At 35.9% G+C, this 24,103-nt stretch overlaps 2 protein-coding genes and 1 non-coding gene across 8 annotated transcripts; 2 read left to right on the plus strand and 1 right to left on the minus strand.

The window, feature by feature from the left end:
* The first annotated feature begins 1,656 nt into the window (after positions 1-1,656).
* On the plus strand, positions 1,657-13,995 carry LOC120003288 (probable sphingolipid transporter spinster homolog 2). 6 transcript variants are annotated; one of them, XM_038852206.1, is made up of 17 exons: positions 1,660-1,845; positions 2,636-2,767; positions 3,448-3,549; positions 4,124-4,228; positions 4,363-4,438; positions 5,884-5,958; positions 6,154-6,256; positions 6,333-6,446; positions 7,087-7,168; positions 7,374-7,471; positions 7,693-7,769; positions 7,940-8,053; positions 8,625-8,744; positions 10,244-10,372; positions 11,350-11,428; positions 11,901-12,051; positions 13,909-13,995. In XM_038852206.1, exons 1-16 carry the CDS (start codon positions 1,787-1,789, stop codon positions 12,032-12,034), a joined length of 1,599 nt encoding a protein of 532 aa, XP_038708134.1. In that variant the 5' UTR covers positions 1,660-1,786; the 3' UTR covers positions 12,035-12,051; positions 13,909-13,995. The 6 variants fall into 6 exon arrangements, 4 of the variants coding, with proteins under 4 accessions (XP_038708134.1, XP_038708132.1, XP_038708135.1 ...); XM_038852204.1 differs by lacking the exon at positions 13,909-13,995 and adding an exon at positions 12,878-13,206 and having other exon boundaries at positions 11,901-12,049; XM_038852207.1 differs by lacking the exon at positions 13,909-13,995 and adding an exon at positions 12,156-12,459 and having other exon boundaries at positions 7,093-7,168; positions 11,901-12,049.
* A 275-nt stretch (positions 13,996-14,270) lies between these two features.
* On the plus strand, positions 14,271-14,386 carry LOC120004690. The gene has a single exon (XR_005469607.1). It is a non-coding gene; the product is annotated as a U5 spliceosomal RNA (small nuclear RNA).
* A 547-nt stretch (positions 14,387-14,933) lies between these two features.
* On the minus strand, positions 14,934-20,262 carry LOC120003385 (soluble inorganic pyrophosphatase 6, chloroplastic-like). The gene is made up of 6 exons (XM_038852352.1): positions 19,944-20,262; positions 18,879-19,039; positions 17,301-17,401; positions 16,993-17,174; positions 16,259-16,357; positions 14,934-15,272 (listed from the first exon to the last, which is right to left on the minus strand). Exons 1-6 carry the CDS (start codon positions 20,187-20,189, stop codon positions 15,180-15,182), a joined length of 882 nt encoding a protein of 293 aa, XP_038708280.1. The 5' UTR covers positions 20,190-20,262; the 3' UTR covers positions 14,934-15,179.
* Between the last annotated feature and the right edge of the window lie 3,841 nt (positions 20,263-24,103).

The raw sequence follows: 24,103 nt of genomic DNA on the forward strand, positions 1-24,103 counted from the left end.
CATGCAACTAATGAATATCATGCTACATACAAACTATGCAAAAACTGAATTGTGCAATTCCATGCAAAGTACATGCCAAGACTACCGACCACTAGATAGAAGATCAAGCGTCAAAGGGTAAATGCATTAAACACAACCATCCACAACATGGGTATTTCACACACAATAGTATACATACAAAGGTTTGTTTCCCCTTGAACAATAAGACGAAAACGAATTAGTTTAATCACAATCCGAGTAGCCAAGAGTGTTTCGAAATTGAGGGTTAAGAAAATCCCTACCTCATTTGAGTAAAACCTCACCACAACTCTAGCAACCAATCCTCCAAGTTCAAATAACCTAATTCATAACATTAACAACTCATTTCCCTTCCAACAATATCAATTTCAACACATAAATTCACAACAAGGCACTTACCTTAGCCAATTTGTCAAACCCTTGCTTAATCACTTCTTAGCCAACACTCAATCTCAAACCAAGCTCAAATCTAATAACAATATGCATAAACTTTGGTTAATCGACAAGCTTTTACCCCAAAACCTCCAATTTCACGAAATCAAACCAAACCCATAAACCCTAGTTTCAAACCCATGAAAATCTTACCTCAATCTTGTGAAGATTTTGCAATCCAAACTTTAGAAAGTCCTAAGGCTTCAATTCAAGCTCCTTTCTTCTTGATTCCCACCAAAATCCTTCTTCTCTCTCTGATTCTCTCTCTCTCCTCTATCTCTCTGTCAAAATAATGAGAAATGAACCCAGAAACTGTCCAACGTGTTTTTAAAACCCAATTTCCCGATAAGTGTCCAGACAGCTCTAAAGGGTGTCCGAAAACTTTGTGAAGAAAATGAGACAGAGGTGCTGCTCTGCTCGAGGTGTCCGGACAGCTCAAAGAGTGTCCGGACACTTTGTGAACAAACTGAGACAGATTGCACAGCTGCTCTAGGTGTCCAGACACCTATTCAAAGTGTCCGGGCACTTACACCAATTTTTGAAGTTTTCTCTCTTTTTTTTTCATTGGTTGAGTTATCACAGGCGTTGCCGATGACGAAGGCAGCGTTTTCCTGCTTCACCTATTTGGTATTCTCTACAACAAATTTGATAGAAGGTATCTAGTCAAAAACATAAAGAGAGAAGTATCGAACATGTCTAAGAAGATGTGATTTGGGAGAAAATATCTCTGCAAAAAGCTTGAGAGGAGGTCTGGTCAACAAGCTTTTGTCTTGTGATTTGGGAAATTTGCACCCCATTTGGGATAATTGAGATCAGTCGTTGGATTTAAGTTTTAAAATCCAACGACTGAAATAAGTAACGGAGTTATTATCGGATGATAAGCACCGTACGTCCTTCGGGTCTCAATTATAAGATTGTGAATCTAATGTCAAATCGCATGTAATTTAAAATAATTAAATATCAAATCAAACATAAAATAGTATAAAAAAATACAAACCAATGGGGGTATGATTACTAAAATGGGGGTGAGATACCATTTCTCTTACAAAAATTAATTGAACCTCTGTCACGACACGTGGTTGACTAGTAATTCTAGACTTCAAGTGCTGATGTGATAAAATTGTGGCCGTACTTAACTCTCGAACCATAAGAGTCATTTAGATATTTGTTTTCATTAAAAAACAAAAAAAATAAAATATCCTCCAATTTTTTATCCAAGAAACGTAAAGAGAACGTTAAAAAACTGAGACAGCGAGAGATCGTGTTGTTCCTTCTTCACCTACCAGTCGGAGTCATTAATAGAGAAGAAAAGCAACGCCTTCTGGCATAGACGGGAATGGCGAGCAACTCAGTCCCAATGTCAGCTCCGTCGCCTTCGTGGTTCACTCCAAAAAGGTTCTGTTTTCGATTTGATACAGTCTGCATGCTTCACTGTATCGTTGATAATTCTTTTTAAAAACCTACGGATAGTTATGATAATTTACTTCGGTTTCAGAACCATTTTTCAGATAACTCGTATAAATTAGTTTCTTCCGCATTTGCTTTCATGAATGATTGTGATTATGAATGCTCATCGTCAATTTGGGATGAATGAAGTTATTGTACGTTTAACCTAGTCTCTTGAAGCTTTACTGACTTGTTAATGGTGAGTTTACTTGAACAGAGTTGTACAATGAGATCAAGGAATTTACAGAAGTCTTGAGTAGATAATATGCGAGGGCTGTAGTGAAAATTTTAGTGCATCCTAAGGAAATTAGTGGTGGTAGTGTGACTGTGACCCTTCGTTAAATTGGAATAAAACTAAAGTTTGTACCATGTTAATGTGAAGAAGATCCACAATCAGCACTAAGCTACTTCCATATGCGGGCATTCAATAGCAGCGAATCGGAAGCGAAATTTTTGTAGTAGATATGATTTTCACTGCCTAGTTTCTTAGATTTTATGGTAGCTCTCAAGATTATACTGGTGAATTAGTATTACATGTCTTGAAGCAGTACCACAGTCTCCTCTTTTGCTGCCTTTTCTGTGAATATCTTGAGAACGTTATGCATAGGTCTTATACGAGTAAATCAAATCTACAGTTAGGATTTTTGTGCCCCTTGAAGCTTGTTCAAATACTCTAATTCGAATTTGAACCTTTTGTTGTACCTTGGTATGTAATAGCACTCATAACGTGGTGTTGCAGGCTACTTGTCATCTTTTGTGTTATCAGCTTGATTACTTATGTGGATCGAGGTGCAATAGCAAGCAATGGTGTTAATGGGAGTCGAGGAACGTGCACAGAGAGTGGTACATGCACTTCTGGAAGCGGAATCCAGTATGACTCACATTCACCCTCTTACTTGAATCTGTGAAACTTTTGACTGCTTCTCAAGTGCTTGATTTTCTTCTGAGTGCTTTCCTTATTTCCTTTTTTTTTTCCACACCCATGCTAAATTATTACCTATCTCCAGAACAGATTGGACCTTGGAGGTTATTTTTTAAAGTCAATAAGTGATTCTCCAGCTCCTCTGTTTCTATGCCTGCTCTCCCCTGAAAAAAGAAAGAAAAATCATTACTGTGATATATCCTATGCGGTTGATCCAAATAATGTGTGATGTAGGTGAATACATTCTCTTGTTAATGGGGATTTAAGTTTGTAATGCAGCGAAACCTCTTTTTCACTTCATTCATTTTGTTTTTCTTTTTTGGTGAATAAATAGCTAGAGTTCTTTGATTAAGTTTGAGCTGTTCGGGCGTGCTCATATATATATATATATATACACACATTTGTTTTGTTGTGTCTGTTATCCCTGTTGCATGCTACTACATGTAATGTTGTCTGGCATGCAATGTACCGTCTGTACTCTGTACTATAATTCCTACCCTTCATGAGTTATCTTCTTTTAAAAATCTCCCATACAGATGGAAAGTTACTTCCATGCTGAATGAACGTCCATCTTTCAATTTCACAGAACCTCAGACTTTGTAATTCACTTTTGGTCTTCATGCATGCAGGGGAGAGTTCAATTTAAACAATTTTGAAGATGGACTTCTATCATCTGCTTTCATGGTTGGACTGCTTGTGGCTTCTCCAGTTTTTGCATCATTAGCAAAGTGGTAGGGTCTTCTCAAGATGCCAGCAAATCACAAATTTAACTTCTAAGTGCATCATGCTGATTTTAGTACTTAATTCTGAGTTTGTGCATGTGTGCATGCAAGCATGTAATAAAAGAACTGTTAAGTGGTGTATCCTGCATATATGTATTATCTGATAAGGAAAAGATTTTCTTGTAGTAACCCCATAAAAGTGTTTCATATAAATCAATCAAGGTTCAAAAAAGCTTGAGGCAGGTGTCAATACAGTTTCATGTTTTCATGGCAGGCTACTTTTTAGAATTTTTGTAAAATAACTTTTAACTCGTCTTAAGTCATGTAAATCTGAAGTGGAGTTAGGGTGTTAGGGCGTCTTGCATCTGAAATGCAGCAATAACTATGATGCTTCTTCTTCTTCTTCTAGGTTTTGTAATTTTCCATATCAAGAACCAAGAACCAAAGAAATGCATTAAAAAGTTGTCTTTCTCTTTGTTTCTACGTTTCCTGCTCTTTCTTTTCTGGCCTGGTGAAAATTTTTAGAGGTAGATCATCACTTTGAGTGACTTATAATGTTTTTTTCGTTATATAAATTTTGCAGCATTAATCCCTTTAGGCTTATTGGAATTGGATTATCCGTTTGGACTTTGGCTGTAATTGGCTGTGCTTGTTCAATTAATTTCTGGTCCATCTCAATCTGCCGTATGTGAGTTGATCCCCTTTTGTATTCCTTTTTTTTTTTTTTTTGTAACTTTCTTGTGTTTGTTGGCCTTTGAATGCTCCAATGAGATGTCTTTTGATGAATTCACTAGTCATGGTGCTTTTCTTCTTGTTTTGTAGGTTTGTTGGCGTTGGTGAGGCTTCTTTTATAAGTCTCGCAGCACCATTTATTGATGATAATGCCCCTGTTTCTCAGGTTTGTTTATTTTCTTCTGGACTTTGTTTGCGAGGTTGAGTATTCGCAGTTCAATGATTCCTCTTTCAGTCATTTTAATGATGCGAGGATCACTTCATGAAAGTTTGATAGTTGTAGTTATTTGTATATATAGAGGTGGAAATACCATGGAAGTATAGTAGAGTGTCGAATGTTTCCAAATTGTTTGGTCACACATGTTCATAACTATCACAATAGGTCCAATGCTTTCATGGATTTGCCAGAATTTTTTTGCCAGAATTTTTTTGAAAGTATTGTTTCATGGATTTCTAATTAATTAGTGTGGATGTTGAGATATTCTCAAATATTTCCGTCTTTTTAGCAACAAACTCCACAATCTTTTGACTGCATTACCCGCCTTAAAACTGTGGCCACAGTGAGTGTTAGGTATGAGTAAAATGTTATGGGTTTACAGTAGATTTAAGGTGTGCATTATAAGGGTATTTATTGACTTTGAGGATTTCTCAATGTCAGGTTGGATAGAAGTATGTTCTCCTGTTGCTCAAATTTGGTAACCATACATGAAACAACAGTTTTTGTACATTTCCACAGATGGTTGCCATAGAAGTTCAAAGATTTTTGACGTGCGTACTTCTTTCTGAAACACACGCTTCCCAAAAAACGTGAAAATGGATGTAATTTCTGAGGGAGCATTAAGTTGCAGTTTGTTGGTCTCTTGAGCTTGGAAACTGGAGACAATCAACATAGTGATTTTTTTGAGTCGTCAAGATAGTGATTAGTTGCAAATTTATTAGTATTTGCAGATTCTATTGATGATGACTTGATCTTCAATTTAGCGATTTAATATCTAAGTGCACCGATATTAGTACTCTTTGGGTGGTGTCATCGTATCTTTGGCATTCTTTTGCTCTTTCCCTCAGCCCTATCTGTGGGAGACTTTAAATGGTATTACTAGATGTCCAGCATGCAGGGTATTAATTAACAAATTTCTCTTCAATAAACGTATGGACATGTCTTCAACTGAGTATAAAAAAGGTAAACAACCACCCATGTACAAGGCTCTGCAGTGAGTGGGGTTGAGGGTATGCAAGATGTACGCAGATCTTATCCCCACATAACATGTGGAGAGGTTGTTTCCAGAATACACCTGTATTGAAATGAATGTCTATATGCCAGAGAGCCTCAATCGTTCTATCTAACACCTTTGCTACTTGGCAAGTTGATATGCCCCTATGCACCTACAGATTTTGGAACTAAAACTTTTCTATGGTAATAATAGTCTATTGAATCTAATTCTAACCTAATGTTTTTATCTTTACTACTCTCTGCCATAGAGATCTTTGCATTGGATCAGATATTTGTATTTGATGAGCTTTTTCTGGTCAATTTTCCATTGTACCTGTTATCTGGTTGTTTCATACTTCTTCTGCCGCAATAAGACATTTATAAACCTGCTTTCGTAGCAGAAAACAGCGTGGCTTGCAATATTTTCAATGTGTATACCAACTGGATATGCTCTTGGCTACATATATGGTGGATTGGTAAGTAAGTTAACTTATGGATTTTCCATTGTCATTAAGATTTTTTGTGGAATTTTTACTTTTCCTACGTGGCAGTGTCTATTAAGTTTCTCTGCACAACCATTTATCTTTATGCTGTCATGCTCAATTGCTGTTAGCCCTTGATTTCTTGGATTTATTTGGTGTGAGTATCAATTATCTTCCTTTCCTTCTCAGGTTGGAAGCCATTTTAATTGGCGATATGCATTCTGGGGGGAGGCGATTTTGATGCTTCCATTTGCAATATTGGGTTTTGTTATGAAGCCTTTGCAGTTGAAAGGTCTGAGCTTGTTAAAATTAGTTTGTTGTGATCCTGAAGCCAATTTGTAGCTATTTCTAAAGGATTATTGATACAGGTTTTGGTCCTGCTGAATCAAGACAAGCACAAACATTTCCAGAAACAGGTTCTGGTCCTGCTGAATCAAGACAAGTACAAACATTCCCAGAAACAGGGATCTTAAGAGTTCAAGGTGCTTCTTATTATGATAATACAGTGTAATCTGCACCACTGCTCTTCTCTGTTGAAAATAGTTTACTATGACTTTATGGATTAGATATGGAGCAGTTCACAAGATATATATGTTCTATGAGAATGCTGATATTTCAGAGCTATCAGAGAACAGCTTAGTTTCTTGCCATTTACAGCAACATAAATGCATTGCCTTAATGTTACCTTAGATTGAATTTAATGATAATAACGGGAAATAGCAAGTCATTGAGTACTCTCATCTAAGTTTAATATTGTAGTCAGACACTTGACCGTTGGTTAGGCATCAATGGAAGCTTCTGATTGATTGCTTGATACAATGTTTCTTTTTAAACTATGAGATGTATTTACACTACTGGGAGAGGAGACAGTGTATGATGTCTGATAGTGCAGCTGCTTGCAGTAAATTGCTTTTATGTACAAAGTTGTGTACTATTGGTTGACAAATATCAGTACTCCTAATCATATGGTTGTGTGCTAACTAATCATATATCTGTTAATTATAGATATAAGCTGTGGTTTTTTTGCTATGGTGCCATGGTTTTTTTGTTATGTACGATATGTTTCTTTTGTGTGACAGGTTTCTATCCCTGGCACAACTCTAATTATAATCCTCCACGCAGATACAGAAGTTTCGATTGGTAAAAGTAGCACAGCGGCTGTGAAGGAAGACATCAATGATAAATTTTCAGATAAATATTCCAAGTGAGAGTAGTGATCCTAATACGGTGATGTGTGATGGCTATTACATTTTGCATGTGGAAGAATATGCCTTTATACTGCATCTATTTCTTATGTAACATTACTCAGGCTCTTGCATATGTTATCTGAATTGCTGGGATCAATCTTTTGAGCTTTGATTAGAATATATAAACTTCACACAAATATAACAATTTGATATTAATTGCAGGTCAAATTGCACATTTATAGATTTGAATATAATCTCAAGATTAGTGGAAGACATTAAAGTGCTTCTGCTGGATAAGGTTTATGTTGTGAATCTTCTTGGTACTTTTTCCACCCAGATTTTCCTAATAATGTTATGCTAGTCTCTTTTCTTAGAAGCACAATCACTAGGAAGTTTCTTACTATGCACTTGTATGTTTTTTCTGCTTTCTGTTTTTTCTTGATAATTATTGTGGGACAATAGCACAAAACTATTTCAGCACCCAATTTTCTTCGCCATTCACTACTTTCTGATCTTCTAAACTTTAATTGAGCTTTTCCAGGTTATATCGCATATAACTTTGTTCTTGGTGCATATTCATATTGGGGACCCAAGGCCGGTTATGCTATTTATAAAATGGTAAGCTTTACTCTGATGCCATCTTAGTACACGTGTATATCTCTCATAATATGTTATTCTGTCCCTTTTAATCTTGGAATACAAGAACGTTAGAGGTGGCTATCAATGCACATGAAATTGCAAAAGAAATACAGAAAAAATGGTGACATGGATGCATTTTTTTTTGGCAGAGTGATGCAGACTTAATATTTGGAGGACTTACAGTTGTGTGTGGCATAGTGGGCACAGTAGCTGGAGGCTGTATTCTAGATTTCATGACGTCTACAATTTCTAATGCTTTTAAGGTAGATGCTCTTGCACTTAAGAGGAAGTATTTTGGATTTCTTGGTGCAGATGTATTATTTGCTTCATGCATTATCTTTGTTATATTCAAGCTGTTTTTCATATGAAAATAACTAATTTAACTATTGGTTTATAGAATAGGTAGAACTCGTTCTTTGTGAGGTGACTATTTTGGGTTTTTGTATAAGATGTATTAATTTCTTCATGCAGATGGTGCAATCTAGTGTACGCATAGACAAGTTCTACCAAAGTTAATTTAATTTATTTGCATGATCTATTTTTCTTGTTATGTTTCTGGTCAATTGATGCTGCTACACATTTGCTAAACATTAGCAGTAATATTCTCAACTTTTGGGTCGCTGACCTTTTCTTCTCTCCTCTCCATCCCTCCCCTCCCCACTCTCTTTGGCTACTATTTATTATTCAGATGGTTGAGATTAATGCTTGGCTACCCAAAGAGTAATCATCATCTTCATGAAAGGAATTCTTGTTGTCCATCCAGCTTCTTTTACATGGCATTTTTAAAAGATAGTTTTTTTTTTATTGCTAACCCCACCATTGAATTTTTTTCAGCTTCTTTCGGTGGCAACATTTGTTGGTGGAATATTTTGCTTCACTGCCTTCTGTTTTAAGAGCATGTACTGGTTCCTGGTCCTTTTTGCAATTGGTGAACTACTTATCTTTGCCACTGGGGTATTTTCCTGTCTGAAGTATGGAATTCCTTTTAAATTGTTTTTCCCAATTGTAAACATTGCATGCTTGTGGTGGAGAAATATTATTAACTTCTAAAACATCAGGAATTGTTGTGAGAGAATTTCTTAGTCATGATGTGAAATAACACGTCTTCATAAAAGAAAAAAAGAACTTTTATTACTCTCTCAGCTTTGCATGTGTTTCTCTCATTGCTTTGATCTCAAGTTCTAAATGTAATAGGAGTCAAGTAAACTGGTGGTGTTCTTAGAAGCTAAATGAGTTTGTTTTTGTTTGTTCGGCCCTTGGTGAATTTCAGTTTGGGGTGGTACACAATGGATGCTGTCTTCTTAATAAGTGTTCTTATGGAGGAGTTTCGAGAGAAAGAAAGAGACTTTCAACTAGTTTTATCAATTTAGAAAAGGCCTATGATAGGGTTCCGAGAGAGGTAATGTAAAGAAGGGTCCTGAGTAGCTACTTAAAACTTTAGAATAATTGAAGACATCACAAAGGGATAGCAACTAATGTGAAGAACAAGTGAAGGAATTGCAATTATATTAGGGTTACATAACAGATTGTCACTGAGCCTTGGATGAGCGCACAAGACCTATACAATATGAGGTCCGTTGGTGTATGTTGTTTGCTGATGACGTTGCCTTAGTGGGTGAAGCCGTATTATTTTAGTTTGTTAGAATATGTATAAATGATGTGAAATGCTCCAACCCTACAAGTTAACTTATTGGCTTGAATGGCAAAGTAACAAATATTAACATGGTCTCATAGTGAGAGGTCTTGGCTTCAAACCTTAGCTTCCACAATTTAATCCCCCATTTATTGTTGCCCCAAGCGTGGGCCTTTATGTTAGGTTTTTGTTTCCTTAAGTGTGGGCCTTTGTGAGAGTAGCTCTAGTATTGGGTCTTGTTTCTTGTGCACATGTTGGGCCTCATTTGTTGTGCACGTATTAGGCCGTTGGATTGCCCAGCCCACACGAGAGGGGAAGTTTTAGAATATGTATAATTGTATAAATGATCAAGTCTTAACAAGAATATCTATCAGTCTTGGTATCTTACTTAGTCATGGGAATTATTTGCGCTTCCATGTCTCTGAGGTAGATTATGATGTGAAGAATATTTTTATGAATATGAAAGAACTTCCAGCTTCTTCTTGAGCTGCTGTTCTGTTTCCTTTGGTTAGTTTTTTCTCCTTCAACTTATTTAGTTGTCTTCCCACATCCTTTCTCTATATCAGCTTCGGCTCGGATAGTACATTTTTCTCAGCAACTTGTAAGTTTAATTAGTTAATCATATGTAAATATGGAAGTCATGCACTAACCAGTGTGTGCCATTCCACACACGTCCTGAATAAAAGTATTTCCATGAAACAATGAAAAAAAAAGTATTTCCATGAAACAATTCTTCACTTGTACTTAATAAACTTTGGAAGCATTTCATTACTTGACGATTTATAGTAGTTCATCTCAACTTTCTTCGTTCTCCATGCAGGGTCCAGTAAGTTACGTATGTCTTCACTGTGTTGAACCAAGAATGAGACCACTATCCATGGCTGTCACAACTGTTTCAATTCACATCTTTGGTGATGTGCCTTCCCCGCCACTTGTTGGAGTTTTGGAGGTTCAATCTTGTATCCTTTTAAAGAATATATTTGCAATTAGACATTAGTGATACTGAGTTTGTTTATAATTTTGAAATTCTTCTTACAATATTTTTTATCGGTTGTTTTGCTGTTGCTTATGTTTACTTCTGCTTGTTATTTCCTGTTGTTGCACTTCTTACAAATTTAATGAAAGCTCGTAAAATATAATTGATGCCCGACCAACCCACTGTGGTGCACATTGCTTAATGTCTAATAACTTTGGAAGCAATACCTACTTCCTTTCATTTGGATTGTTCATGATCATAAAAACTTCCAAAGAAAGAGGTTATTTTCTTTTTCAAACAAAGAATTTGTTTTTAGGTTAGTGCCTGGTTTTTAGTTTGTACTAGAAACTAAGAGGAAAGAAAAGTTTGGATAATTTATTATAAGATGTTCGATCATCAGTTCTTTTTGAGGGAGCAATTAGAGGACTACCAATGATAACGATATGAGTCATATTTAAATTTTTGGACATATTTGTACATGATCGAGCAGCAACAGAATTTAATCAGGTCATACATATACTCGAATCAATAGAAAATATTGATGCTAGATAATATTTTCTGTATAAAACATCTGTTCGTTTCTATGTCACGTAGAAGCAAGATGAGTTGTTTATCGGTACTCCGTCTTTTTTTTTCTTGCAAATATGCTGTCTCTTTTACTAGCCTCTGGGATAGTTATCCCTAAGCTTAAGCTGCTTGCTGCACCATTTACCGTGGAGTGAAGTTAGTCTGGCATTCATGAATTGCTCCTCTTTTACCTTTGGCACTAGATTAGAGACCAAACATTTAATAGATGGATTCAGTAATCATAATATGAAGCCCTACATGGATTCGTTTAAGAAAAATTCTGAACCTTAATCTTTTTTGGATACTTAGTTCCTGGTATTTATACTTTGTTCTATATGCATTTTCACAATAATTTAAATGGCTTCACATGGAAATACATGCAGGACTACGTTAACAGCTGGAGGGAGACTGCTCTCATTTTAACATCTATTCTGGTTTTAGCAGCCGGAATTTGGTTCATAGGTAAAACTCTCATTTTACTCCATTTGTTTCAGACGGTTGTGCATGCAAATTGTACCTGTGTTCATAGGTAACAACTCTCATTTTACTCCAGTTGTTTCTGACGGTTGTGCATGCAAATTGTAACTGTGAGATAGAACATACATTTATGCAAAAGCAGTTAGAAAAATGGCAATTGGCTTGGGTTTTGTAGTGAGGAATAGCTTCTGGTGACTGGTATCAATTTTCATCACCTATTCCCCCCACCCCGTTTTCCCTTTTCCCGGGTTTCTAGCCATGAGAAAGGTCTTCAGCATAGCAAAATAGAAAGGGGTACTCAACATAGGGAAAGTATAGGGACGTTAATATTGTACTAACTAACAACATAAGGTCAACAACCTTTGAGCACATGATTTTTTCCCTTATATATATATATATATATATATTCCAGATAGATGGATGATGAAATTTTTGCCCTCCTTTCTTGCCATCCTAGGAATATTTCTGCACAGTGTGGATAAATCTTACGAGGACACCGAGCATCAAGTCATCGGAATGGACAGCTCAATCACAGCACCTTTACTCGGATGTAACATAACGGAAGGAACGGCAACTTCCCAGGGACCATGACTTGTCACCAGAATGGTATAATTTTCTCCTCCCCAGAATTTTCTTTCCGTTTGTTCCTCCATCCTTTTCTTAGGATCCCCGAGCAAAACTTATGATACTGATTTTCTCTTGCATCTGATAGACTTAGTAGAGGCTGGAATATTTAAAAGCTTACTAAAACACAGAAAGCATTCGGAGTCGGAAAACTGTAAGAAGTGTAGCAGCATATCAAACTATAATGATCTTCTACATGGTATGAGGAACATTGCAAAATTGAATGTAGTGTTGTTATATGTAACTTACGTCAATTTCAGATGGACATAGAGATGGGACTGAAAAATGCAAAATACAATACTAGCTGCATCAGATTTTATCAGATGGATCAGGGTGAACTATCTTTGTGAAATTTTATTTACACAAGGAAAAAGTGTTAAGTTTACTCCACTTTTACACTTTTTTTATTTACATCTATATCCATGTATGAAATGTCTAATGTCCTTAAATGAAAATAAATCAACACAACCATTCCGATTTTATTCACAATAATCAACTCAACCGACCCGATTTTGTCATCAATAATCAACACGACCTTCTTGATTTTTGTAACAGAAAGTCACATGACTGTATCTTTTTTTAAACAAAAAATAGACATGGTTCGTTGATTACTTGCTAGAGAGGCATGAAGCGAGAGCTAGCTCATCTGTTGGAGGTTCAATCTCAGATCGTTGGTTCACTCGGCCAGAATCATTCATGCATACCTCAGCCGTAGCCTGAAACTCAACCTACTTGTTGTACAGAAACGGAGAGTGTTTGCCCTAAGAGATTTAAAGTCACTGAGGTAACTGGTTTCATTGTTTATACCAGGTTGAAGAAGTCTCGAATCAATGGATGATCTAAATTGAGGGAGAATGCGGTGAATGGGAGAATTAAAAGCTTAGAAGAACCAGAACTTGATTCAACAAGCTCTTCTATTGAAGAGGGAGGTCGAGCTACAGATACTGTACACTTGAGAAAAGTCAAGAATTGGACAAAGCAATTCAAGAGAATCATCTGGTAGATAGTGAAATTGAAGCAAGTATAGTAGCGAAAGCGGTAAATAGGAAGTAAAGGGTATTTTAGGTTACTCATTAAAATTTAGGTGTAAACTTTGAAAATATTGTGTAAATTTATATGGTTGAAGTTAGTGGTGTAAACTTAGTCATTACGGTGTGTACAAATAAAATTTCTCATTAATTTTTATCTTAATATTATCAAGGAAAATCAAGAGAACAAATTATCTAGGATATACACACAACCCTTAGAAGGAGAAAGACAGGAATCCAATAGTGTAATATTTTAATTTCTCATCCAGGGGCGAAGCCAGGACTGAAAATGAGAGGGGTCGTAATGACGGACAGAGGATTTTATGTCATGGTAGGCAAAGCTAAGTGGGGGTCTAGGGCCAGTGCTCCTAGAAATTTTTTTGGGTTATCTATTAATTATGCATTCGAAAATACAAAAAATAAAACTAAAAATCAAAAATTTATAAAACATAATAAGTAATATTTGTCTTATGTCTTATTGTTTCAACCATGAACATGATTTTTTACAACAAACAAGGTCTAAATTGAAAATTCATGGGGTCGTTTACATAAATCACTATATAATTAGGATATATTTTTTTTTTTTTGAGGGGGTCACCATACTGTGGCTTCGCCACTGTTCTCATAATTCAGTTAATAGGGAGTCCGCTAGCATGGAATGAGAGGTGGAGGAAAAAAAAAACAGGTGGACAGCAGGAAGAACTAGGGGTTTCTCCGTCTCTGTGAGTTTGGGAGGACAACATGCTTTTTTAATTTTGGTTTGATTTTAGTTTAGGTTTGATTTTAATTATGGTTTGATTTAGTTTAGGTTCCTCCAACAGGAGAAAAGTTGGGAAAATGCTGATGGTTTGGGTAACGAGGCCTTATTCTTGGGTGCTAATTCCTCTGTTTGTTTATCTTCATCGGATGAGAAGTACACCTTCAAGAGCAATTGCATCTATTTCAGAGATGATTGTGAATTACGAAATGCTGTCAACGGTGGAGTAGACTATGACATATATAACATTGAACCCTTAACAGGTTGCCTGAGAATAGCTCACAGATGAATAAGACCCATTTACATCCAGTCATCCAGTGTAGTTTTTTGTTTCCAAATCCCACATCGCTAATACAAGGAAAAGATGTTTTGAATGAAGTATATAAAATGAGATGTGAGAGAAAATTGAAATTCACACAGCCACGAGATGCACACAAAGCGAATTATTCTTTCGCCTTTTACTAAAGAATACTGTGTGTGCGTCGCAAATAGTGGCATACGCCAATTTTTGGAGGGACTGACCATTGTGGTTATAGGCCCACACAATTCTATTTTAAAACATTTCTCTCTTAACTTTTCTCCAGTTATTGCAAGTCTGCATAAATTGTGGGGTCTGCAAAATTTGTGATCTAAGAAGATTTGTGATCTAAGAAGAGGTCTGCATAAATTGTGGCGTCTACAAAATTTGTGATCTAAGAAGAGTGAGAGATAGCATGTCCTTTATGCTAAGTAGGTTGGTATAAGCTTGTATTGTCCATAGATTTCTATACTAATGAACTGTGCATAGCTAAAGCTGAGGTTCAACCCACAAGATTTTTTTTAATGGTGACCATATTTTTCATTTTTCCTTCATTGCAAAGTCTCTTTCTGAAATAAACAGAAATCTGAGCTGCCAAATTACAAACAAAAATTGGTTGACCCCCCAATAATGACAGTATTCATGAACATACCAAGACCAACATCAAAACAGTAGTCAGCCTCTCAGAGATGGTTAGCATGGATACTTTAGAACCCAAGTTCAACTCGACTGTTCACATTTACATTCAGCGGGCCATTTATTAAGAAAAACATCAAAACAGTATTAGGCAGGGCTCCTCAGCCAACGGAAAAATCCATCAGAGTACTAAACCCATCAACTCTAAATCATTTTGTCATCGAATCTTCGGAATATTTGAACATTCTTTATGAAATGGGGGGCAAAAAATGTTTAAATATATGTATAAACATAATAAATATTGCCTTGCTCCCCCACAATGGAGAGCTTTGACAACTCTAGAAAATACAAACAGGAGTACTGACAGGCCCAACTCTGTTCAAGACTCGGAATCTATGCCAGAGAAAGCTCTACACCGGGTATCTTTCTCAAAACAAGTTTGCTCCACGACTCGTGGGTCTCCTTGATGACCTTTCGAGCATATTCCTGCACATACAATGTAAAATTGAAAACAATTACAAATCAACCGAATAAAAACACCCAACACATGTTTGTCCTTAAAGGGGTGGTGAGTTGGTGACTATAACATATTTGAGTGCAGACTGGCAGAGAGGGAGAGTGTATGAAGATTATCGAGCTCGTTCAGGCAGACACATCACCCGAATCTATGTTATACTCAATAAATAGAGAAAACTGAGCACAACCCTCAAATTGTCAATTAGATTGATAAAAAACTGAGCAACGCACAACACGACAAGAGCTCTGAGTGAAGGGTAATCCTGTATGGTGCACTTAAACATGGAGACCCTAGCAGATAAGTATGGTGTTATTTCAAAGGATAATCCAACCCCCAAGAAGTTAGCAATCAATCCCTTCCATGCTGTATCCAGGTAACACAGATTATGGTGACAGATTCAAGTCCACTGAGAGCTTCAAAAAAATTTCCCTCTTAAGTCTTTAACCCCCATCCATGCTTTAACAGAAATCTTTACCACTAGTTGCTCAACATCATGTTAAAAAATGCAACAAACTATAGATATATGTATATAAAGCATGCATTGATGTATGAATAGTTGCATGTGAAACATTAATGTGGAACACTGCACAACCATGAACATACCAGAATCATAAAGGAATCTAACCCCCATGTTTTGACACAAATAATTACCACTAGTAGTTCAACATCAAGTTAAAAAATGCAACATATTATAGATAAATGTATATAAAGCATGCATTGATGTTTGCATAGTTGCATGTGAAACATTAATTTGACTACTGCACAACCACGAAATTACCAGAATCATAAAGGAATCTACTTCCTCAAATTATGATGCTTCAATATGGCTAACCCGTTAATTTTGAAATTGTAGGACAGAATTTCGAATACTTCCTTAAACAAAAACAAAGGCTGGTAGAAAGACCTTGTGGAGATTGATATAAACAAACCACTACAACAAATGAAAAAAAATGACCTCATTTGCTGCCTTGTTGCCAAGGCCAAACTTGTTCGCAGGCTTCCCATCAGGAATCTTGTAGTCTCTAAACCAATCTCTGATTGCAGTAAGAGTGCCCTGAAAGTGACAGTCATATTAGTCCCCATAAGGTCTGAAAGTTTTAACAAATCACGATACTCTTATCTAAAGCAATCTTTTCTACTTAAAGACAATTATCAGTTGACACTATAAGACTTTAAAGTTCACAAGTCTATGTATACACTATTGATTAATCATATCATTCTGACCAGAATGAACTTTTCTCGTCTTACGTTTAGAGCAAAAGTTTCATGATGAAACAATCTGTAAAAACTGATATGCTTCTAATGATTACTTAATCAACATAAATCAAATTACACATTCTGTGTTAATGATCATATACTTTCTTCAATCAACACAAAGAACTCAAATCAATATAATCCACAAGCAATTCTTCTAAGAGAGCCCTTTGTAGTAATTATTGACCTCAATTTTTCCGTCTGTTCAAGACTTCGCATTCAAGACATCCCACTTAATCTCTAATGACACTTCTACATTATCATTCATCCCGATTTTTCTGTTCTACCATCTCACATGGCGTTGATGATGTTACACTCCTCACAAACTTGCAGATAATACAAGAATTAGCACATATGTCTGATTTCTGTTAAACTTTCCATAGCATTCAGAGACAGTAATATGAATCATGGTGAGAAAAATGTAGAGGCACTTACCGGGAAATGCTTTTCGACATCATCAATGCCATTCACAAGAGAAGCCTTCGGATCATCCACTGAGATCGTAACAATTTTCCAGTCAAGTTCTCCCTCATCAATCATGGCTAGAGCAGCCAGGGGCTTGACCTTAAGGACTTCACCTATCTTTCTTTGTCTTTCACCAATCTCAACAACATCGACTACAAATTAAAAAAGAAGAAGAAGAAGAAGAAAGCATTGAGGGTATCAGCCAAAAATCAAAAGACTTCAGAAAATAAGATGAAATTTTACATAAGAAGAAATATGGAAAAGCAACATCTGATTACCTGGATCATTATCCCCAAGAGCCCCTTCAACATCAGAGTTTGCGAGAGATGGGTCTTCCCATGTTTGTGGGAGCAATCCATAGTTCCAATTGATATTGTAACTGCAGGCAAATGTTGAATTAGTACACAAATAAAATTTCAAGACTAGATATTCAACTCAGAGAATTAAGGGATATTATTTGGTAGCATCAAGTGGTGGAACAAAAGAGCTTAACTACAATCTATCATATCAAAGGCAAATTGATTTATAGCTCTCAGTGAAGCCAGACTTATGAGATATTGTGATAAGGCTTTTTGATCATTGCAGTTTCTTGTTAGAATATATGCATTGATTAGGATTAGGCTGCTGAAAAATGTTATTGATACAAAAACACTTACAAGTGGATAAGAATTCTCAAGGTAATAACTAGAGAAAGCTGAAGGCAAGAGGCAAACAATTGAGGCAGATAACGTTCTCAGATGTGCTAGGAGGCAAGTAGAGGCTATCAATGGAAAGGCATAAATACTTGGTGCATCTGAACAATCAAAAGAACTCCCTTGTATTTTATTTTTGAATAATCAAAATAACTTCCTTATTTTATAAGAGAGTTCTATTGATTAACTTGAACAAAATCAAATACAAACAGGTGGAATACGATTCTAATCCAATATTTAAGGAAAATTGTTATATGCAATAAAAAATGAAATAGAAGATAGATAAATATAATAGGAGGGAAAATATATTAAATCAATTAAAAAAGATGACCATAAGAACTTCGAAAATATCTAGCGACGAATACCTATCCACACAAGTTATAGCTATAAGATAGCTCGACAGTTAGCTATCATCATCGTCATCCGAGCTTTTATCCCGAAAGTTTAGAGTAAGCTATATGAGTCTATGAGAAAATTCATTTCTATCAATGATCATACTTTCATCAACTCCTATTGAATCCATATCATTTCTTACTACTTCAAGCCATATGCTCAAAAAATACAGTAAGTCATGCTCCTTGCACAACTTTTCAGAAGAGAGAAATTTAGAATAGATGGACTGAGGCCAAAAAGACAATGCGTATAAAAGGCCAGTAGATTAAACTGATCAAGTAAGAATTATAAGTTAAAACTGAGCTGGTTCAACTTTCAGTCTAGGAGAAATTCGCCGAATTTTTAGAAGGCTTAATGCTGCTGGCTCGTTCAATAACAAATAAAACTAACAAAAAAAGACACATTTCTGAAAGATTATCAAGCAAAAGTACATCCTATAACTAGTAGTTAGCTTTTAATGCTGATGGTAATACAACCGCAGAACCAAGAATTAGACTTTTGAAATGTGCAAGTCCCATCAGTGTTAGAATTACATGCCACACATATGGACAGGGTATCATTAATTAATTTTTCACCGTTATAAAATCCTATTTTGAGACCAGTAAGTTACAGTTCCTTTCTTACAATAACAAACTGAGATAGTTAAATCATTTGCATGCTAAACTTGGATAATCTTAGTGTCATCAAATATTTTAATACTGATCGAAGCATCTGGAAAATAAAAAATAATAAACTACAAAAAAGGATTATTGATGCGAATGCAAATCTTACGGATAGTATCTTAGTTTTCCTTTCTTTGTGTCCTGCTTAATGGGGGTGTATGGCTCATCTGTAGCAACCTCCATCTTTGCACTGGATTCCTTTGGTATTTCCACAATAAAGTTGAGCAACCCATCAGCTGCATACAATGGTATGTCATGCCAAGGGGAAACCTGCACAGCAAATAATTTATTTTAGTATGAAGACACAAGATGGTGGGTAAGTGACTATGTAATTCACTCCTCAATCATTGGTGTCCACAAAATTATATGTAACTATAGCATCACACTGTTATGCATAAAGAAATTATATTTTTGCCTCAATAATCAATATTTGAACTCCACTTTGTTGGGGAGAATAGCCATAGTTTTGTGTTTGGAGGATAGAAAGGGTAGATACGAGAATGTAAACCTTTTTTCTGATCCTAGTGTGGTAAAAGGAAAATAAAGTGAAGCAATGGAAAGATAACATGAATAAATTTGACATAGTCAATTATCGTTTTCTATCATTCCATTTCTATTCACTTATGGACAAAAAAACTTTCTGATGCTAGTGGAAGGCTGGCCACTACTTATGCCTTCTTCATTAAACTATGCTTCTACTAGGGGAAACGGCCTTACTTTTCATTGCACTCAGGTCTCTTCCTAGTCACTTTTTCTCTATCAAATGTTTTGTTCATCATCCTACTAGGATTTCCTGAGTTCATTAAGAGTTCAATGTTCGTTTTTACAAGACATTTAGTTCGATCTTGGCAAAAAAAACTATTCACAAGTCCTCAATTTTACTTTTCCAACTGAATACCATAGATTCCCCTTCAATTTTCCATGTCTTTTACTTTCTTACACTAAAACAAGCAGAAAATCAGAAATTAACACATACCCGGAAGAATCACACAAAAAAAAAAGACAGAGAAGGAAGCAGACTCTTATCAACATCGAGATCATCATTCACATAGCCTATTTAGTATCCAACATTGCATCAATCACCAAATAGAACTTAACTAAATCCACACAACAAAAGGAAAAGAGAACGAAGATCAAAGACACATGATTCGTGAAGAAGGGATGGTGAGAAGACCTTTTTGCCAGAATTGTCAACGAAGAACACCCTGTAATCTAGGGTTTCGGGTTGGCCATCCTCTTTGACCTGGACTTCTGGTCTGTATAGAGCGTTACAAGCGAAAAGTCTCTTTGACGGCAAGACTTTCTCATAGTTGAATCGGAGAGCATTGCGAGACAGTCTTTGCTTGAAACTGAACGGCGTCTTTAGCAGCAAACAAGAGGTGGCGCTTCCTGCTCCCGCTATCACTCTAGTGGCCGCCATTGAAGCTGTGAGACAGACTCTTATCAGACTGTTTTTTCGAGTTTGAGCCACATAGAACACAAGTGGACAGTCCTTATAGGCTGTCGTCTTGGTTTATTCTGTTTTTTAACTAATAGCTCGATAAACACGACAATGAGTATCTTAGATGACACTCATATGTGCTATCTCATAAAGGTCTCAAATTCGAATCTCCCCACTCTTTTCCATGTATTAAAAAAAATTAGTGGTTTAGTGTCTTTGTTTATCATTTCCAATTAGAGGCTCGATGTCTTTGTTTGTTTTGTTTAGACAAAAAAACAATATTAATAATACAATTAAATTGAGCTTAAATATTTTTTATATGAAAAATAATCTTATTTCCAAAACTTATATCCACAATCTTATATTAAATAAAAAGGAAATCTGATTTTCCTTATAAATTTGAGGAGTATAAGGCAATTAATGCGTGGATATGATTATAATTGTAGGAACATAGTTTTGGAGAGAATATTCAAAATGACCCCTCTAGTCTCTGTGTAGCCTAAAGGGGAGGATGAGCCCTTGGACTTTTTTCTTATGGTTATGGAAAAAGACATAGAACTCAAAAATTTGACAACCTAAAGAGCTCAAGTCTACATGGCATATCATGTCATCATCTAAGGTGGATAATTTTTAAAATTCAAAATTTGAAAGCCTCTCACAAATACTCACTCTCTCCCCTATCCTCACACTCTCCTTCTCTCTTTTCTCTCTCTTTCCTCTCTCTTTTTCCCTCATTGTCGGAATCCAAGATCCATCGTCTAGCCACCGATGAGGGCGGCCGACCCATCGAAATGAAGCATAGGAGCGTCATGAATCATGCCCGGCCTTTGTTCTCCGTCAATAGTCACTTACTTCACTGGAATCTTGCGAGGCTAATCAAAGCTTTTGGGCCTCGATCAGACCATCGTAGACCACCCCTCCACGAACCACCACCATCATTGGACTTGTCTTCATGAGCTCTACAGGTTTTAACCTTTGGATGGCCGGAATAGTCGTCGGATAATTATTCCATTGATTTTGTGGGTCGGCACAACATCCACGAGATTGTGCAAAACTAGTGGAAGGAAATCACTTGTGTTTATTAGATGTTGTAATCATACTGATTGCTATCTTTAATGCTTTAATGATGTGGTTATCTTAATTTTTTTCTAAACTTTTGATGTTGTGATACCTGCAGTTGCAAGCTTTCATTTATTTAAAATAATTAATTTTGCTATTTCATTGATTCAATTTAATGGAATGAACACAAGTTTGGAACGAAATTTAAAGGAATAAGTTATTCTATTGATAAAAATCAGTGAAATTACCTATTCCACTGATTTAATTCAATGGAATAACTAATTCAGCTTATTTAAATCAATATTTTTATACATGGTTTAACTAATTCAATTGATTTTTATTAGTGGTATTACTTTCAAAAGTAGCTTTTCAACAAGAGAACAATAGTTATGTAAAACCCATTTCTTGTGGCAATAAGCAAGCCACTTCAAGAGATTATGTGGTCTTCTTTTTTTTTATTGTATGTACATGACGTGACTTCATGAGCTTTATTTCCTTTGCACATAAACTAGAAGTGTGTTCTTGATTGCATTTCAGCTTTTAAATAGATATATATTATACTGATTTTAAACAATGAATTTAATTGTTCCACTGGTTCAAAACAATGAATTTAGCTGTCTCATTGGTTCTAACAAATGGATTTAGCTATTCCATTCGTTCAAAACAATGAATTTAGCTATCCTACTGGTTCAAAATAATGAATTTAGTTGTTCCACTGGTTTAAAACAATAAATTTAGATGTTCCACTTGTTCAAACAAATGAATTTAGTTGTTCTATCGGTTCAAAACAATGAATTTAGCTATCCCAACAACACCACTCCTGATTCAGTTAGGATGTATGTTTACTTCACCCAAGCACACCCACTCCTAATTCTACAAAAGTAAAAAGTTTTTGTTCAGTAACTATATATTTTACAATAAAATCAATGGGATAACATCCAAATCAATGGAATGAGTAAATACATTGGTTTATATCGACTGAATAACCAGATGTCTCAAAAAAAATAATGGAACGACATACGAAATCAATGGAATAACTATTCCGAAAATTATTTTGGCAGTCGAAGGGCTGAAATTATAGATTCAGCAAGAGAAGTCCAACGGTGGTGGTGGTTCACGGAGAGATGACTTATGGTGGCCGGATTGGGCTCCCAAAGTTTCATTTGGCCTCGGCTTCAAGCTGAGATTCTGACGAAATAAGTGATTGTTGGCAACAGACAAAGGCTGGAGGTGAGTCATAACGCTCTGGCACTTCAGTTTGGTGGGTCGGTGTCTCAGATCGGTGGTCGGATGGTGGACTTTGGGTTCCGACAGTGAGAGAAAAGAGAGATAAAAAGAAAGAGAGAGCACGTGAGAGTGAGATGGAAAGGAGAGAGTGTAGGTATTTGTTTGAAATTTTCAAATTCAAAATTTGTCTCACGTGTTTTAGGCAACTATTTTGTCTCATATGTCCAGTCAATATCCGAGTCACACTGCCACATAGATTTGGGTTCTTTTGGCCACTACTTTTTGGATTATATAGCACTACTGTTTAAACTGATAACCCAAGTCTACATGGCATGTCTATGTAATCATCCAAGCTAGACAAATTTTAAAATTCAAAAGCTTCACTCTCTTATCTTTCAAGAAACTCTCTCATACCCACACTCTCTCTCTATCTCTTTCTTTCCTCTTTCCTATCATTCTCTCTTCCCATCACTATCGGAGCTCAAGGTCGACCGTCCGACCACCGAACGAGGTCGACCACCCCAACTTTCATTTGCCGCCAATAATCGCTTATTTTGTCGGAATCTCATCTTGAAGTTACGGCTAACCGAAATTTTTGGAGCCCGATCCGACCACCGTAGGCCACCCCTCTACGAACCTCCACCACTGTGGAAATTTCTTTGACGAGCACTACATGTCCCAGCGCTTGAACGACCGGAATAGTCATCGACATATTTATTTCCTTGATCTTTTTATGTTATGCCATTGATTTTTGAACGCTAATTTCAAGTGGGTATACATTGAATGTTGAGACCTTTTGCTCAAGTGGGTAATATTGGGGTTGTTGTTTAACTATTTTTGTACAAAAGTTGTTGTAAATTTGATGGATTTTGAGCTAGATTAATATCTTCATATTGTACTTATTTATTCTATATTTTTTGTCATTTTTGTTGTTCCTAGATTGATTCTTGAACTTAAAATAATGGTTTTTTAGATATTCCACTTATTAAAACAATGGAATAACGTTCTGAGATTGATTTTTGAACTTAAAATAATGGGTTTTTAGCAATTCTACTTATTAAAATAATGGAATAATGTTATAAGATTGATTCTTGAACTTAAAATAATGGATTTTTAGTGATTCCACTTATTAATACAATGGAATAACGTTCTAAGATTGATTATAGAACTTAAAATAATGGATTTTTAGTCATTCCACTTATTAAAACAATGAAACAACTAATTCCAGTTATATATATGGAGATCCTTCATCCAAAGATGTATATAGTGAAATTAAACAATCAAAACTCACAATTTAATGTAGTAAGACGAGGAAATGAGAATGGATTGGAAGTGCAAAACCATCGTTACATCATTATGACATATCAATACATGTCTATGAAAAAACCAATGGAATGACATATTAAATCAATGAAATAACTATTCCGACGACTATTCCGCCGTCCAAGGGCTGAAACTTGTAGAGCTTGTCAAGGCAATGCCAACTGTGGTGCTGGTTCGTGAAGGGGTTAGTGGTGGCCCACGGTGGCCAGATCGGGCTCCAAAAGGCTTCATTTTGCTACGGCTTTAAAGCTAGATTCTAGCAAAATAGGTGGATGTTGGTGGCA

The sequence above is a fragment of the Tripterygium wilfordii genome, chromosome 8 (assembly GCF_013401445.1).
Source record: "Tripterygium wilfordii isolate XIE 37 chromosome 8, ASM1340144v1, whole genome shotgun sequence".
NCBI classification, from domain to species: domain Eukaryota; kingdom Viridiplantae; phylum Streptophyta; class Magnoliopsida; order Celastrales; family Celastraceae; genus Tripterygium; species Tripterygium wilfordii.

Bases quoted from the DNA above. Each gene is read 5' to 3' on its own strand.
- LOC120003288 (XM_038852206.1), top strand. From the start codon at position 1,787: ATGGCGAGCAACTCAGTCCCAATGTCAGCTCCGTCGCCTTCGTGGTTC. The intron at 10,373-11,349 runs GTTCAATCTTGT...AAATACATGCAG, and splicing joins CACTTGTTGGAGTTTTGGAG to GACTACGTTAACAGCTGGAG. The intron at 11,429-11,900 runs GTAAAACTCTCA...TTGCCATCCTAG, and splicing joins AGCCGGAATTTGGTTCATAG to GAATATTTCTGCACAGTGTG.
- LOC120003385 (XM_038852352.1), bottom strand. From the start codon at position 20,189: ATGGCGGCCACTAGAGTGATAGCGGGAGCAGGAAGCGCCACCTCTTGT. The intron at 16,358-16,992 runs GTAAGTGCCTCT...TGTCACTTTCAG, and splicing joins ATGTCGAAAAGCATTTCCCG to GGCACTCTTACTGCAATCAG. The intron at 15,273-16,258 runs GTCATTTTTTTT...TTGTATGTGCAG, and splicing joins GCAACAAGGCAGCAAATGAG to GAATATGCTCGAAAGGTCAT.